The following is an 18,053-nucleotide window of genomic DNA, read 5'->3' as shown; positions in this document are numbered from 1 at the left end:
TCCCTGACACCCACCCTATTCCTCATCTTCATCCCCACCCCTCCCTTACTCTTCCCCTGAGTGGATGAAGGAGTCACACAGCTGGTCCTGTGAACAGCACCAGGCTTAGCCAGGTGCAGGTAAACACTGCGGGTGTGACTAGGCTTAATCCGGGTCCCTGACACCCACCCTATTCCTCATCTTCATCCCCACCCCTCCCTTACTCTTCCCCTGAGCGGATGAAGGAGTCACACAGCTGGTCCTGTGAACAGCACCAGGCTTAGCCAGGTGCAGGTAAACACTGCGGGTGTGACTAGGCTTAATCCGGTCAACTGCTGTGTTTGAAAGAAAGTTGGTTTCGTTAGTGTAAGGAGTTTTTTGAGGGAGGACACACAAAGCTGGAGGCCCTGACTGGACCCCACCCACCATAGTCATGTCAGAGAATCATCCTGACCTGTGACCCAGGACACTGCAGCCGTGGCAATGGCTCTGCTGCCCTCCAAGGCTGCACATTGTCTGGGGCAGATGCGAGCACTGAGGGGACCTCCAATTTTGGGTGTAAGTGTTGCCAAAAGTGGCTGAGGCCTGCAGTACTGGAGGTGAGGGGATGCAAATGTGGATGAAGATGTGAGCCAGACAGCTTTTTCACCCCTGAACCGGAAGAGGAGGAACAGGAAGGTTGTGGAGACTTGCCTGGGGTTGAGTGCCAGAAGGGGTCAGGCAAATGCAGCCCTTCAGATCAGTGCCACGTGGAAGCATGTTGGAGACTTTCCTGCTGTGACTTCCTGGAGCAACTCCAGGGACACCTAGCATGACACCCCAGGCCTTTCTCTCCCAGGAGGACACATCATCTCACAGGAGGGCTTGTCACAATTCCCTGATGTGTCTCCTCCTGGGTCTCCCTCTAGGAGGGCTGTCACCACAGCCCTGACACGTTGTGGTCAAGGGCACTCATGACTCCTGAGACTCATGACAACCTTGGAGGGTCCACATCACTCCCCAGATGTGGCTCTGAGGCCCATTGTTTGTTGCCCAGAATCCTTATTTGAAAAGAAAGCATTCATGAATATCCCCACCATGGACTTCCAGCACCTGGGGGTCAAGGCTGGGATGGGGGGTGATCTCTTCCTAGAGACCAACCAGGAACACAGGGAGCACCTCCAGCAGCCGACCCAGAGACCCGGACCTCAGCAAGGGCTGATACTTGATGAAAAACCACTCAGGTTCATAGGAGCGCTGGCTCTGCCCGTCCCGTGAACAGTGAGGGAGGTTGCTAAGACGAGGAAAATAGCACCAAACCTGTCTGGCATGGAGAGTAGCCAAGAGGCCAAGGAGGCCATAGCCTAGTCAAGGCCAGAGAGCATCAAAGTGGAGATGAAAAAGCTCGTGAAATCAGCCACTGAGCTATAAAGTGACCAAGCAGAGGGAAGTGGAGACTGGCCTCCTCTCTCTAAATGACTGTCTGAGGTTGCTGAGGGCACAAAGCCCACCGTGGTTATGCTTCTAGCTAGCCTACCTGCAGGGACAGAGGCCCCCTGCCCCAACGGGCACTGGCAGTACCTGCTGAGCCTGAGGCCATCCCCTTCAAAGTGCCAAGTGGGAAGATTGGCAAGGCAGAGGGAGAGTTTGGATGCACTGTCCCACTTGTCTGTCACCCCCAGACTTAGTGGTACACAACAACCATTTATTATACTCCTGGATTTTGTGGATTAGGAATTTGGGCAAGGTACAGGGGGGATGGTTTGTCTCTGCTCCGCAACGTCTGAGACCTCAGACTTGAAGTCAGGACGACTCAATGGCTGAGGCTGGAGTCATCTAAAGGCTGTTTTCACTCATGCTTCTGGCTGTTGCCTCGGACCTTGGCTGTTGCTACCACCTTGGCCTCTGCACATAGCCTGGATTTGTTCACATCGTGGTGGCTTGGTTCAAAGGGCAAGTGTTTGAAGGTGGACCAAGGGCAGACTGTCCTCTTAACTGGAAAGGTATCTCGAGGCTGAACAATGAAGTGGGCCATTCCTGTGACAAAGCAAAGAACTTTATTACAGGGTAACTTATTTACAGAGTAATGAGTCAGGCAGACGTGACTCAAAAGCATATGCCAAGCTTCTCTCTGCGCTATCTCAGGGCTGAGCTCAGACTTACATAGGCACATGTAAACAAGCTTAACGTTCCTAGTTCCAAAGTGGATGCATATTGTCACACCAGTACTTAATATTTCCTTCTTCTCAGTCAGTGGGTTGTTCCTATCAGCTGTTGTAACTACCTTTCCCCTAATTGCTGCACAACTTTATGGGCAAAGCTCCCACGAAGACATAACAAGTGGTGAGGACCTAAGATGGAGTCAGTTGTGCCCACAGTCCCACAGGCCAGCATCTGAGAGGGAAAGAACCAGAAGAAAGCCATGCAGCCTCACTTCCTCCACATTCAGCTCATTAAAAGTGAGGCACTAAAGCCTGAGTGCCCTCCTGAGGTGGGGATGGAATGGTTCGGGGGTGGGCACACTGCCCTTCCAGGCCCCTCCTACTTCCTCGTTCTGGAAACAATCACTGGGTCCCAAGATACCATAAGTGCTCTGAGTGAAGAGGCCAGTGATTCAAGTGAAGGTTTCAGGGGCTTTGGGGACTGAGGCACTTCCTGCCTTGGGTTCTCTGAAAACGCTAATGACCTACCAACCACTGGTCACCTTGACTGCTGCTGGACAGGGTCATCTCACAGCCCGCCAACATGAATGCTGGTTTTCCCAGTGTGAGTCTTGGCAAGTCTTATATGCACTTCTTGGACCTTTAAGGCTCAACTTACTCTCTTCATCCAGCTCTCACTGGGTGGACAGTGAGGGCTGGGGGGCACCAGGAGAAAAGTACAGGCTGCCCAGTGGGGAGAGACAGGTCAGGCTTCACTGAGGAGGAGACATTTGCGCTGCTCCTTCAAGATGAATTGGCAGACAAGGGACAGAAGGGCATTCTAGAAGCATGGGCCAAAATCTGGGTCTTGGGGAGGTCAGAAAATCAGGCTGGAAAGCAGCCTGGGAACTGAGCACTGTGAGTTCTGTATGCCGTGCGGAGTTTGGACTCCAGGTCATGGTTGGTGGAGAAGGTGGAAAGAAAGTCAGTTGCAAGGTAGGGCATCCTCAGGATGAAAGTTTTACGAGGACTCACAACCTGGGTGAATTTGCTAGAGTCCAGGACTCTTGAGCCCTGCAGATCCAGAGAATGGACATTCTCAGCCCTCTTGCTAACTGAATTCAGACCTCAGTAATGTATAAACCAAACAGCCAGGTTATTAATTTGCAGGGGTGGGGGGCTATCTCTTTGCACTGGCAGGAATATTGGGACACCATCCAGGATACCCTTATCTGGTGCCAAGGTCCTGGGGGAGCAAGGTTGGTTGTCTGAAGGTTGCTGGGTGAGTCAGAATTAAAGCCAAGAGAGGTCAGTATTGTTGAGGGGCAGTTCATGGGTTCCAGGTGCTGTCTGGTGCAGTCAGAGCAGAGAGCTCCCCAGTGATGGAACTCTATGCCCCCCATCCCTGGTCACTGGAAGACATGCCTGTTTTTTTACTCACTCCCTCCTTGTCACATTACTTTATTATGCCAGTATCACAGATGCAGTCTGACTGTTCCCAGGGCCTGGAAGACGGGCTGTCTCCTCTGATTATGTGTTGATTGGATTATCCCAACCCTCAGCCTTCTCGAGGGCACGCTGCTGTATCAGCCTTCAGAACAATTATGGTCAGGGATGTGCATAATGCGGTTCATATTTGGGAAGATAACTCGGGCTACAGTGAGGAGCCTGGGGGGATGGGGAGGGATTGGTGGCTGGAGTCCAGCCTCTCTGCTGCCACACTGTACTGAGAGTGAAGTGTGACCTTGCTGGGGAAGTGGGGACCAGCCCTTCCCTGCCTGGGAGGAAACCCCACTCTTAGTCCAAGTGTGAGAGTGAGCCCCAAACCACCAGTGACCCTCCCTCCAAGTGCCCAGCCCTCGCAGGATTGGGCAGGAATGGAGACCTCGCGGAGGGCAGGGTTGGAAAGGAGTGAGGCAGGCTCTGTTTCTTTCTGGCATTTGGCATCTTCTCCTGGGATCCAGGTCCGGATTCAGTTCCTGGGAACCTACAAGAACTTGGTGCTCTGCCTGTTACCAGAAGCGTTTCTTCCAGAGTCACACATGAAGGACTTTAGATCAACCTGGGCATGGCCCTCCTGGGCCATATCCAGGCACTTAGGCCCTGCAGGGCTTCCAGCAGCCAAAAGGCCTGTGCATCCTGAACAGGAATAGCAATAGCTGAGAGGGGCTGCTCCTGACAAGGCCCAGCCGGCCCAGCTTCCAGTCTCCTGACATGGGGGGAGGGTGGTAGGGCTCCTTGTGTGTGCAGGAGCACAGGCGGGGAGGACCGCACCCCTGAGCGGATGGGTGGGAGGTGGCTGGAGCAGCTGGTGGAAGTCGGGGTTCTCACCTTCACAATTTGTGCCTTTCCGTGTATGTGGAATTCTGCCCCCCATCCCTGTTGCTGCTCTTTTACCCCACAGGGCAAGGCTCATGGGTAGAGGGCAGGGCTGGGTGGGAGGGGCAAGGCCACATGGGACATTCAGATTGGGACATTTTTCTGGGCCCTGGCCCCCACTTGCTGTCTGACCTAGTGTAAAAGCCAGCTGGTCTGGGTTCACATCTGAGCTCCACCTCTCACTAGCTCTGTGACTTTGCGCAAGTGACTTAGCCTCTCTGTGCCTCTGTTTCCTCGTCTGTGAAACAGGAATAATAACAGTACTTCTCTCAATGGATTGTTTTGAAGATTACATTAATTAATGCTTAAGGCGCAGGACGTCTCTGGCACGTAGGAAACATGGTATGTTCTGGGTGTTATGGCTGTGATGGCTTCACTACAATTACTGTCATCAGACAGAATCCAGAAGCCTTTTCTTCAAGAAAAAGCTGCACCGGCACACAGAGCCCCTGGACTGCAGGCCAGAATCTGGGGTGACAGAGGGGTGGCCATTCTGTGTCTTCTGCTGCTAGCTGAGGGCCCAAGGTCAGGAGCAGGCTCCCCGATGTGCGTGCTGGCTTGCCTTCCTGGATGTCTTTGAGGCCACCCCTTTTCCCACGGCCACTGGTCTCTCCTCGTCCTTCTCCTGCCCAAGCCAACCTCACTTGCTCCTCCAAGAAACACACCTGTTGACTCTTTGCCTGTTGATCGAGTTAACAGATAATATACAAGATGCCCTATACAAGACTAAAATAATTTTTAGTATTAGTCTGTACCATGCAGTAACTGGAGAATACTATACTAAAATACTATTTCTTGTGCATCTAAGATACAAATTTCACTGGGCATCCTGTATTTTTATTTGCTAAATCAGGCAATTCTACTTTGAGGCTCCAAAACAAAGGGGTATCATTCAACCCTGAACAAAGAGATGTTGGGGGGATGACAGGACTGGGTCCTTCCTTATACTGGGAGGCCTGCGAGTGCTGCAGGACAGGACACTGTAACACCGTTGGTGCTTTTGACCCGAGGTTTCTGTCAGGCTCCTGGTCTTCTGCACAGGGAGTGCTACCTGTGTCCTGGGTGTTTGGGGAAGGACGGACCCAGGAGAGGCCTGGTGGTTTACCCCCACTGTGTGCCTTTGGAATGGAGAGTGGGGCTGTGCAGACCCACAGGCCCTGGAAAAGTGTTGGGGATGGGGATAGAGAGCGCTGTCTCCACTGCTTCTAACCCAGGCGGGTGGCAGGCGCTCAATCAATTAGAGACAACTCGGGAACATGAAGAAGTAGTTTCCTTTGGAATTAAATGTGGGTTTAAGTTCTCCAGAGGAAACACCACTCAGGCTAAAAGAATGTGCTGGAAGTTCTGTGAGTGTGGGGCTGGCTCTGTGGCCTGGCAGTGGGACAGGATCCCTGGAGCTAGGACAAGCTTTTCTCCATTCCTGAAGACTTGTGGGTATAAAGGTCTCCCTGGGGGTGCTGCAGACAGGAGGTCCCAGAGGGGCCCAGGTCTGGGGCTGTATATCCTGGGAGGGGAGGAGCATGGATAAGAGGAGAGAGAGAACTTCGAGACTATATCCCAAGTGATCAGGCACTGAAGGTTTGGGAGCAGGCGTTCTCCATACCTTGGTGTGCCGAGCCCAGCTGGGGGGTGCATTTTCCTCTTTCTTGCTCTGTGTGACTTGGGGAAGAAAGAGTTGGCAGGAGCAGCTCCAGGCAACCCAGGCTTTTGCGGATGCTGGCACTTAGGATAATAATAGCTGGTGTTGGCTCCTGGCTCCCGCCTGGATTTTCCACAGGACAGTCTCTGCAGCATGGGTCAGGCCAGAATCAGAACCTTGGTGAGGTTTGGAGCTCCCACCGCCTTGAACTGGCATGAAGTTTCCAGTGCAGTGTCCAGGGAAGACTGGAGGTGCCCTGCTGTGTGCAAGACAAATGTATGGTTTACAGACTCCTGTGATTGGCTTGGTTTTAAGGTCAAAAAATGACTCCCAGGAATGGGGACCATCTTAAAAATCCCATAGAATAAAGGGGAGACCAACTGCCACTCTCTCTTGGGTGCCTTTCCTAACCCTCTGTTCACCTTGTACCTGGGCCTGCCTCATGGACCCTGCCCTCCTGCAGCAGGTGGAGCTGGCAGCCCTGCCTCCCTGAGAACAACAGAGCTCCCTCCTGCCTCACCTGAGATCTCCTGTCCCCACCTGGGCCCCTGACCTGGCCCATCTGCTCCCAGGGTCTGCCTTTATCTCCTAGAATACCGGGTTGGGGTCCAGTGGAACTTAGCTTGAGGGTGGCCCTGCCACTTCTTGCCACCCATGACCTTGGCCAGTGACTTCATCTCACTGCCTTGGCTTCCTTGTCTGTACAATGGGGCTTCTCTTGCAAGAGGGTGAGATGAGGTGATGGGTGCCCAGGGTCCTCAACCACAGGGGTGATTGGCCTGTGTTTATTTTTCCTGCCCCTTGCATGCCTGCTTGTCCTGCTTGGTAGTTGGCCAGCCCCAGGCCCTCCTGTAGTTCTGTGCAGCTGTTCTCCTCCCTTTTGTCTCCCCCTCAACAGCAGAGGCCTCCGGGGTGCAGCAGGAGGTGTCTTGTGGTGAGGGGTGAGAGGCCCGGCTCAAGCCTGATGTTCAGGGCCTTTTCAGTAGAAAAAGTATTTATTAGCAGAATGAGATCCAGTGGCCCAAACTTAAGCTCAGGCAGTTGCTGAGTCTTCCTTTCCAAGGCCATCCTTGAGCTCCTGCCATGAGTTAAGCTCTGCAGATGGAGATGTGGTCTAGGGGTTAAGTGGCTGGAGGCCACCAAACCCCATGTGCATTGTTAGGTTCTGCAAGATGGAGGAAAAGGAGAGAGAGAGAGAGAGACCTGAGCCAGGTGCCGTTTCCACCAAGAAGCTTTATTCCACCAACGTGGAGGGGAGACCAGGTTGGATCAGCTCCCCCGAACAAAGGAAAGCAGGGGTTTTATATTACTTTGAGGGAGGGTTCTGGCAGAGTAATGGGCAATTGCAAAATCAGTGGTATGCAAGGTGACGCAGCCCTAATAGTCCACTAACATCTGGTCAGTTAGGGCATAGGCTTTTGATTAGTGTCACCACTATGTCAGTACAAAGCATTCCTCTCAGCCCAGCCCAAAGTCTGCTACCACAGTCCCCAAGATATTCTTTTGATGATAACGGTCATGTTTACCCCATCCCAGGAGAGGAATTTCTCTGACCAGTTCCCAGAGCAGAGAAGGGAAAGGGGAGGGGGAGGAGGGTGGAAAGTTGCTTAACATGGCTGTGCTGATGTCAAGCTAGCCATGAGGCCTAATATGCATGTTATCTCTTTAAGCCTCAATGAGATTCCCCATTTTACAGATAAACCAAGGCACAGAGAGGCTCAGTGATTTGCCCAAAATCACTCAGCTCTAAGTGAACCCATATTCAAACCCAGGCATGGGCCCCAAAGCCTGTATCTCACCCCCATGCAGCCAAGCAGTGTGGCAATGAGGGAAGTGTGGGGGCCCAGTGGGAAAGTGGGGGCTGTGCCCGCTCTCCTGGTGTTGGCAGTGCAAGGCCTGCATCCCAGAAGACCCCCAGTCCTGGGTGAATCAGGCCTTGGTCACTCACCCCTATAGCCTGCTCTTCTCTGTGGGACCATCTCTACTCAGGAGGGTGCCTGGGGCCAAGCTGCCTCCCAGCCCAGGGGGTCTGGGAACAGTCCCACGTCTGGGAGGGGACATTGGTTCATCTCGCATATTGTACCACCTGCTGATCCTGGGAGCATTCAGGACCTGGCACTCCCACCCCACCCCTGGAGCCAGGAAATGGCCATTGACAGACAAGGTGCCCCACCCAGAGCTCGAGTGACCAGAGTTTGTGTGGGGCTGTGGTGCTGGAACCTGGGACCTCCTGTTGATGGGCTCAGCCAGGAAACCCTGTCCGGGTCTCTGTGGTTCAACATCCTCCAGGCCTCACACCTTCTTCCCTCTACACGTGTCTGTGTCCAAATGTCCCCTTTTCACAAGGACAGCAGCCGTGTTGCATTGGGGCCCACCCTGATGCCCTCTTCTTAACTAATTGTATCCGCAATAACCCTGTCTCCAAATAAGTCATGTTCTGAAGTATTAGGGGCAACATAGGAATTTTGTGGGACACAGGTCCATAATTGGGCATTTGGAGGCCACAGGGTGCAGTAGAAAGAGTGAGCATTTGGGGATTTAATGGATTTGCGTTTAAATCTTAGCTTGGGCTCTGAGGCTCAGTTTCTTCATCTGCAAAATGGAGATTGACCAATGGTGGTTCATCTGTTCGTCTGTTCACTTTCTTTTATTCTTTCTGTGAATGGCAACATTGCCAAGCACGTGCTGGGGGAATACGAGGCAGTGACTGCTACGGTTTGAATGTCCCTCCAACACTCATGATGAAATTTAATTACCACTGTCACAGCATTAAGAGGTGGGACCTGTAAGTAGTGATAAGGTTGTACCATTATTGCAGGAGTGGGTTTTGTTTTAAAAAGGCAAGCTTGTCCCCGTTTTCTCTTGCCTTCTCTTGCCCTTCACCTTCCGCCATGGGATGGCCCAGCCAGAAGGCCCTCTCCAGGTGCCTGTCTCTTAATCTTGGCCTTCCCAGCCTCCAGAACCATGAGCCAGTACATTTCTTCTGTTCATTATTAATTATCCAGTCTCAGTTACTCTGTTACAGCGGCACAAACAGACTAAGACAGTGCCTGACCTCACAGGGTAGCTTCAGTGCCTGACCTCACAGAGAGCAATCGCAGCCTGCAGCCTGTGCAGGCAAACAGTAGGTGCTCTCTGAATGTCCGCTCCTGCCCTCTTCCCCTCCAGCTGCATTGCGCAGAGCTCGGAGGGCCAGTGAGCTGTGGTTGGTGGAGGCCCCCAGCCCTGCAGTCCACCTGCAGGTGGCCCCCACGATGTTCTCTCCCGAGCCATGGCCCTGCGGGGAGAGCGGGGAGGCTGCTGCCCCCCAGGGGGTCCATCCTGGGTGGTCTCCTCCTTTGGTCCTCACCAGAACAGGACATCTGGGATTCCTGAGGAGTGTGAGAAAACCAAGTGCCCCTGCCACTGTGAGAACCAGGCTGCAGCAGCAGGAGGGTCCTACGAAGCCATATGCCCCTGGGCCCCAGGCACCTGGGGAAGCTTTGCCCAATTTGCTTGCTGTCCCTTGTCGCCTTCCTGCCGACTTCCAGCCTCTGCTTCCCAGGAGCCTCTCTCCTCTGATAAACACAGAACAGCTCCTTTGCTATTTTCCACTATGTCACGACGTGCGGAAGCACCAAGCAGAGTCCAGGCCCAGCATCCCCGCCAAGTCTGTGCCGTGTTCCTTGTCAGCCCCACCTCCTGCCAGCTTCTGCACCTTCTAAATATAGCTCCCTCCGCAGACGACAAGCAGCCTTCCTCTGCATGGCTGCTGTCCTGACGGCCGGCTTCTGCGCTGGTCATCAGACTTCCCCACTGGGATGGGAGGGAAGAGTGGGGACAGACAGGGAGTGGCCAGGACTGCAGAGGAGCCTTGCAGCCCAAGTGCTGGCTTTTGTCATTCAGTCACGGTGACATTAGGCCCTGATAGTCACAGTGTCGACCACAAGTCCTGCCTCCATCTCTGGGGATGTGTGTGGCCCAGGCATGTCTCACGCAGGCTCTGCTAAGCTGTGACTGGGGGAGAGGAGGCTGTTTGGCACTGAAGGGGGAGAGACATGATGGTATTTCCAGGAGGAAATGGAAAGAGCCCGTCTGTAGGGGCTTCCGCCTCCAGCTCTGATGACCTGGGTGACTCTGGGTGATCCTTTGCCTTAAGTCTCAGTTTCCACGGCTGTAAAGTGGGGATAATGAGAACCATGTTGAGGGGATTAGAGAGAGTTTGTGCTGAGGGCTGGTCATTAGTGGCCTGCCGTGCAGGGCTCCTTGTCAAGACACGAAGGATCGTGTAACAGCCTCTGAAGGGCAGGAGCTCCATGGGGTGTCCCTTCCCTCATGCTCCGCAGTGCTCGGCAAAGACCCTGCATCCTACCCTCGGTGTGCATCTTCAGGGTAGCCTTGGAGTAGAATGGAGTCCCTCCTCCAGCCACTCCATATGACAAGACCCCTTGCACAAATCCCCTGCAGCCTGTAGATGGGGAAGCCACAGAGCCCCACTCCCCCAGGCCTCTCACTGCAGATCTCAGCTCCTCAACCATCCTGGGCCCAGGTGGGTGCTGAGGCCACTTTAAAACATTGGCCAAAATGTGGACATAACCCTGGAGCACAGGTAAGAGAAATTGGAATTACTGAAAAGAATAAAAATCAGGATTTCTCACTTCCGGGTCTGGCTGTGCTTGGGGTGGGGCACCAACCCATGCCCTCCCCTCCTACCCACTCAGGTCTGCTAAGGTTGGAGGACCTGACTTCTTCCTCAGGTCTCCAGCACCAGCACCAGTCCTGCCCCTACTGCTCAGGGGTCCTCAGGACAACCTCACTGTATGGAAAGCCTGGTCTTTGTATGAGAGGCCACTCTGCCCCAGGACTTTCCTACAGCCCACCTACCTGATACCCTGTGGATGTAGATAAGTCAGGACATGGTGTTCAATCCCCAAGTATTGACAGGCACAGAGATGTAGAGTTGATGGTGGAAACATCAGGCCCTGTTGTTCTAGATGTGTCTTTCTGCTGACAAGCTGGTCCCCTGGCAGGGGTGCGCCATGGGGATTCGGGCATTGGATGGGTGGAGACGCACATGTATGCATCTGATGTGTAGCCACTATTGCTGTGGCCACAATCCACAGGGCACCAACTCAACACAGCAGCCCTGCAAAATAGCTCTTGCCATCTTCTTCATTTTTAACAGAAGTTGAATCAGCAGCCCAAGGTCACATGGCCATTAAGTGGCAAAACCAGGATTCAGTTTGTGCACCCTAGAGTCCCAGAGTTCTAGTACTATCACCATTCTTAAAAAGCATTTCTAGGGTGTGCTGGGGATGATGGTCACACGTCCACACCAGACGAGCTGGTGGGCTCTATTATAACAAAAGCACCGAGCTTTCCTGCGGGGCTGATGTGCGGAACTAACTGTCCGGAGCTCTTGGATGTGGCAAAAACACGTCAGCAGGGAAACCATAGCTTTAGTGTGTTCAGATTTTTTAAAGGTCTTTGGTAAGGTTTCATTCCAAAACATTTTTCCATACTTAGAAAAATAATTCATTTCTTCACTGTGGCTTTGCAGGAAATGCTCTTTCATGCATAGGAGCACGTTTAGGGAAAGGAAGATATTCCTAAAGTGAATGTGCACTCTTCTTGATGGGGAATGGTGAACAGCAGGGTCTCACAGGGATGCATGCTAGAAGGGTCCTAGCTCATATTTTTTAATTAAATATTTGACAGAGGAAATGTATAGTGAAAATTCCAAGTTTGGGGAATGAGAAGCCAAATTAATGGAATGTATGTGTTTTCTGCTTTGGTTCCCAAATCATTGCTAACAATCAGCATTTTGTTAGTTTGTTTGCACAGTAACATGCAAGTGGTTTCATCCATCCAGTGCATATCTATTGCGTGCCCACCGTGTGCCAGGCACAGTGCTGGGTGCTGGCATGTATGTGATGGTATTCTGCTTTACAAAAGTGGGACTATATGGTTCTAATGCTTGCTCGTTTTACTTACTGATGTATTATAGGAATCACTACGCAAAGAAATTCTTCATTTTTTTTTAATGTCTGCATGGAGGCATTTCCTCATGAAATGACTACAGTAATTTAATCAGTTCCCTCTTGCTGGGCATTTCTGTTATTTCTGGATTACAAATAATATAATAGTGTAGTCTTAAACATCCTTGTACTCAGATATTTGCACATATGGGCAAGTGTTTCTGAGGATGGTCATCTGGAAGGGAAATTTCAAACGACATATGCATTTAACTTTTTGGTAGATGCTGATGAATTGCCTGTGTAAAAATCCAATTCAATTTTAAATGACCCACAGCATCCAGCAATGCTCATTTCCTCAAATCAACATTGCGTATTATATTAGTTTTCTATTGATGCTGTAACAGATTACCACAGACTTAGTAGGTTAAAACAACACAAATTTATTATCAGTTCTGTAGGTCAGAAGTCTGACATGAGTGTCACTGGGCTAAAATCCAGGTGTGGGTAGGGCTGCACTTTTTTCGGGAGGCTGTAGGAGAGATTCTGTTCCGTGGCCCATGGCCCCTTCCATCTTCAAAACTAGCAATGGCTGGTGGAGTCTCGGTGACATCTCATGTGGCATCATTCTAACACTGAATCTTCTTCTGTCTCCTTTTTCCTTTTTTAAAGTCCCTTATGATTACACTCATGTACCTGGATAAGCCAAGATAATCTCCCTATCTTCAAGTCACCTGATGAGCAACCTAATTCCAGCTGCAACCTGAATTTCCCCTTGCTATGTAATGTAACATACCCACAGGTTCTGGGGAACAGGATGTGGACATCTTTGGGGGGCATTATTCTGCCTATCATGGAGATGATCAACTTTTTAATTTTTTTCCATTCTAAGTAAAAAATGGTATTCTGCTCTTTTAAGTTGCATTTTCTTGATTACTGGTGAGGTTGAGCATCTTTTTCTATGTGATAAGGCCAAAAAATTTCTTATGATAATTTTTTTTGTCTTTTCTACTGAGGTGCCTTTTTCCCTATTCTTTTCCAATTGAATTATGAATTCTTTAAGGGCAGGGACCTATTCCTATTCACTTTGTGTCCCCTATGCCTAAAAATATGACCAGATTCAGAGAAGGGATTCAATGCCTGTAGGCCCTTCCCGCCTTCCAGATGTCGTTTCTCCCACTCCATTTTCTTGCTGTTCTGCTGTGGAAGAAATGTCAGGAAGCTTCCGCTCAACTGCCTGGGTTGAGTCTGTGCGTAGGAGGGCGTGGTGGGCTGGGACAGGGAGTGTCTTGTGATTGACTTACAGCCTCGTGGACTTCTCTTGCCACTATGGGCTCTCGTTCTGACTCAGCCCGTTAATGTGGGCAGCAGTCCCCCCTCAGAGCCTCGGGCCAGAACAGTGATGGTGTCATACCTGACATTTTAGGGTTGCTGAGATGGCAACAGAACACAAGCGTCAGCGCCCACATTTGAGAGGGAGAGCACGCTTGCTGAGCGCCAGCGCCGCACAGTGTTGGTGAAAGCCACGGGCAGAGCTGGCGGAAGGGGGTGGCAGGGGCTGGCTGAGATGGGTAGGACTCCGAGAGCCATGCAGAGAGTCATTTTATGTAATGTTTCAGGGTGTCACGTCACCTTTGACATATTTGGAGAATTTACAGTAAAGAGTTCAATTGCTTTTCAGTTCTCCTGGGAGTCAGACTTTGTCTCGTCTGAAGCCCCAGGTGAGCACAGAGCTGGCCCCCAGACACGTGTATGGTGATGACTGGTACATGCCAAGAGCACAGACTTCTCATGTTGACCTCCTGCCTGCCATCCTTCAGAGGGGGCTGCAGGAAGGTGGTGTCCAGTGGCCTAATGGTCTTCCTGGCTGGGAGAGCATGATCCATGTCCTGAGGTGTGCCAGGCTGGGGCCACAACACTGCTGTGCAGAGGCCAAGCCTGCAGCCTCTCTGCCGACCCCAGCTGACACGCATGCGTGGACCCCAGGTCCCTGGAAGACCCTGTCTGCAGTCTTCCCTGTCCTCATCGTTAGCACTAGCTTACACAGCAGAGGTGGGCACCAGCCCTGGCCACCGAGGTCCAGGCCTGCCCATCCAGGCTTTTCTGGCTCAGGCTCCCCACCTGCTTTCAGTACGGAGGATGCCGTAGGTCAGGAGCAGAGCGGGTAGCATGTCCCTTCCCCAGCCCCTTTTTGGAAGGTTTGCTGGGGCCCCAGAACACCCGGCCTCAGGAGAGTCTTTACATCTCTGGCTGCCTGATCTGGAGCCCTGATCACTCTTGGCTCAAGGGCTGGTGGTGGCAAGAGTCTCTCTACTCCAAACTAGCCATGTCATCTTGGGGAAACTCTTTGGCCTCTCTGAGCCCTCGTTGCCTGGTTGGCAACATGGGGAAGGCAATCCCTGCCCACGGCCTGCTGGGAGGAGGCACTGAGCAAGGCCAATGTCACGCCTGGCACGGTGCTGGCCCTGCAAGGGTTCTTGTCACCACTTGCCCTCTTCTCCAGCCCTCCTTTCCCCGCTTTAAAGCTGCCACTTCCTAGGCCTGAGCCTCACAGCAGGTCTGGGAGCTGAAGTAGCCCTGCTCTGACCAGTGACCACAGCAGGGCCACAGTGCCCTCTCCCATGTCCCTTCTCTGCTGCAATTCATGTCTCCAGGGTAGACAGATCCCCTACCCTTCCTCTCCTCCCCATGTCCCCAGCTGAGTGGAGCCAGCAATCCAGAGGAGACGGTTGCTGGGCTGGGGAGGGCTGGATTCCAGTCCCCTGCTCTTACCTCACAGCTGGGACTTCAGACCCAGGACCCTGAGCAAAGCTCCCTGTGGGCGGGTCAGGGCCTTGGGAACAGGGTGAACCTCCACCCCGCCCCTGCCAAACTCCAGCCCTTTCTGCACAGTCTGCCAGCCTGGAATGCATTAGCACTTGTTATTAAATCCATCTGCTCCTTGTGGAAGAACAGCCCTGAGGCTGCACTCCTGTGCTGGCTGTGTGGGGGAGGACTGTGTACAGATGGCGATTGTGTGACTTGGGTGTGGCATCCTGCAGGCTCTGGGGGGTTGGGGAAGGCAGGAGCACCTGCAGGCGAGGCCCTGCCTAGCCAGTGGGAATGGAGGTGCTGAAGAGCAGTTAGCTGGGCAGGGCTCAGGAGCAACGAACAGGGACCTTTCCTGACCATGCTGACCTGTGGGGTCAAGACTGGGGAACGAGAAGAGGGCTTTGTCCTTCCGGGGCACTGGGGTCAGCTGCTCTGCCTTTCATTGATGAAGGTGCCCCTTCCCTCCCCAGGAGTGCATCATTGACGAGGACTGCGGGCCTGGCAGGTACTGCCAGTTTGCCAGCTTCCAGTACACCTGCCAGCCGTGCCGGGACCAGCAGACGGTGACTATGCCCAGGGGCCATGGGGCTGCAGCAGCAGGGTCACGGGGGCCTGGGAAGAAGGCCAGGGGCCCCAGAGGTTCTCAGCTGGGCTTCCTGGAAGAGGGGCTGACTTCCAGAGTGACCAGGAAGCCATCTGTAGACCTGCGGCCACCTCCCCGCACCCCATAACTTCTGATTACACTGTCTGCCTCATCAATAGCAGAGAAAAGGAGGGAGGAGAGAGAAGGAGCCCGACACCTGTCCCTCCCCCTAGGGATGATAGCCTGCAGCCCCCAGGCAGGCAGCAGGGCAGCTGCTCTCCTTCTGGGCCTGCAGCCCGCCCCCCAGTCTTTCTCCCAACCTGCACATCGAGAGAGGGCAGAGGCAGAGGGAGGGGCGGGACAGGCGGAGCATTTCCCTGATGGAGGCTTCACTGAGCAACATGAAGCCAGGGCAAGGGAGACTCTTCCCTGCACCCAGCAGATACTTGGGACAAACCCATGTGGGCCCACAGACTTTCTGCTGTCCTTTATTCTTGTTAAGACAGTAGCATGGCATGATAATATGTTTGGAAAATGAAGGGGTTCTGATTGCCTGGTCCGGCCCCATCCCTGGTGAGGTGGCCGCTGTCGTACCTTCCCGCCTGCCTTGCCCAGCACCACCGCCGCGCCTCTGCCCTCTCATTGCTGTTCTCAGTGGCTCCAGGCCCTCGCCCCCACGTGCCCTCCCAGCTCGGGCCTTAACTTAATCAGCGTTTCTGATGCTGCTGCCTGTATCTTGGGGCCTTGAGCTACCTGCCTTCCCGACCAAGGGACCTAATTAAAAGGGACAAAGGCACAAGCCCATGTATGGGGGAGCCACAAGGACACCCTACTGTCCTTTGCAAAATCCTAAGCTGGACAGAGAGACTCAGGTACGTGACTCCCCCTAGGTGGCCATTTTCCAGTGTCTGACCCTCACATCCTGCCAGTCAAGCTCCAGCATTCTCCGCCCTGACTTCCTATAAAAGCCCCACCAACGTAGGCCTCGCTCTCCTCTCTACGGTGGGAGGGTGTGGGTCAGCCCACCCATGGCATCTTCAGGCTGGGCCATCAGCCAGGCTCCCAGGTCCGTGAGCTGGCCAGGCTCTTAATTCCTTCCCACCCCTCTGCAGCTCTGCACCCGGGACAGTGAGTGCTGTGAAGACCAGCTCTGTGTCTGGGGTCACTGCACCAAAACGGCCAACAGAGGTGGCAACGGGACCATCTGCGACAACCAGAGGGACTGCAAGCCTGGGTTGTGCTGTGCCTTCCAGAGAGGTAGGTGGGTTCCCCTCTGGGTGCAGGGGAAACCCTGTCCCAAGCTCCACCTGCCTGTGACTCCAGGGGCCATGTCCATGTCTATGTCAACTGCACCTTTTCAGAGTCCTGCCTCCTGGGCAGACTCCTGAATGTCACTCAGTGTGTCCCAGCTTCTCAACCTCTGCCTGGCATGGGAGGACCATCCCCCTTTCTTCCTTTCTTTTTTCACCTGTTAATTCCCAGAAGTTAAATACCTTCAGGATGCAGGAGCCCAGGGCAGGAGCAGCACCCCCAGATGGGTGGGATTCATCCACCCCTCCCCCATGTGCTTACTCTCCAGGCCCCAAAGGTAGCACCTGGCCCGGTCCTCCTCCCTGCGAATCGCCCCCTTCTCCTGCCATCTCCTTTCTTACTGCCCTCCCAGAGAGGTCTGCTCAGGCTCTCTCCACTCCCACCAGTGCTCCTGAAAAATTCTCCTTAGCCGCCTCCCCAGCCCCACTAGTGCTCCCGGTACCTGCTGCCTCAGCAGTTCTCCTAAGAGCGACTTTCTGGGTGTGGCTCCTCTGGGACCTGCCGTGGCTCTTGTCATCTCCCATTTTGTCAGACTCAGTCCCACGCACAAGGCCTCATCCAGCTCCAACATGCCCGTCCTCCTCTTCTCTCCACGACTCCTCAGCCCACTTGGGAATCTCACTGGCCCCATGTTTCCCCACTGAGCCATCCCCAGGCCGTTGTTGGTGCTGTGCATGGGGCTGGACTGCCTTTGTTCCATTCGTAATTTCTCCAGATTTTCTGGCCCTCAAAACCCAGCCCACCTCTTCAGCAGTCCTCCCTAACTGCTTCTGCCCTCCCCGACCCTTCCCTCCCAGGCCTGTGCTGCTGCTCTGCGTCCTCTCCTTCTGCTTCCTCCATGCTTCCTCCATTCTAACCTGCACTCTGGGGTTGAGGGTGGAAGTGGGGAGGCTGCGTCCCCTTGCTCTGCTCCCTCCTCCTGGTGCCTGCCTGGTGCTGGGAATGCAGGGGTGACTCTGGCTGGTTCTAGGCCTACTGTTCCCTGTGTGCACACCCTTGCCCGTGGAGGGCGAGCTCTGCCATGACCCTGCCAGCCGGCTTCTGGACCTCATCACCTGGGAGCTGGAGCCTGATGGAGCTCTGGACCGATGCCCCTGCGCCAGCGGCCTCCTCTGCCAGCCCCACAGGTGAGGCCCCACGTACCCTTGCTGTGGGGGGTTGAGGGTGGATGAGGCACCATCCAGGGGGACCTGCTCCTGCCCGGGGGAGATGCAGATTCAGTTCAGGGTAGGATTCACTTGAGAAGTGCTTGGGTCATGAAGATGGAAGGGTCTAAT

The 18,053-nt window shown here is 53.6% G+C and overlaps 1 protein-coding gene across 1 annotated transcript in view; it reads left to right on the top strand.

Moving 5' to 3' along the window:
* The window catches only part of DKK3 (dickkopf WNT signaling pathway inhibitor 3), a 48,018-nt gene that overhangs the window by 27,807 nt on the left and 2,158 nt on the right, over positions 1-18,053 (top strand). Inside the window, exons 4-6 of the mRNA XM_008580415.1 lie at positions 15,353-15,445; positions 16,578-16,722; positions 17,747-17,903. Of these exons, the coding sequence (XP_008578637.1) occupies positions 15,353-15,445; positions 16,578-16,722; positions 17,747-17,903 (395 nt within the window). The remainder of the gene's footprint in view (positions 1-15,352; positions 15,446-16,577; positions 16,723-17,746; positions 17,904-18,053) is intronic.

The sequence above is a fragment of the Galeopterus variegatus genome, unplaced genomic scaffold (genome assembly GCF_000696425.1).
Source record: "Galeopterus variegatus unplaced genomic scaffold, G_variegatus-3.0.2 Scaffold2083, whole genome shotgun sequence".
NCBI classification, from domain to species: Eukaryota; Metazoa; Chordata; class Mammalia; order Dermoptera; family Cynocephalidae; genus Galeopterus; species Galeopterus variegatus.
The sequence above is the reverse complement of the archived record's forward strand: the minus strand, read 5'-3'. Positions and strand labels throughout refer to the sequence as shown.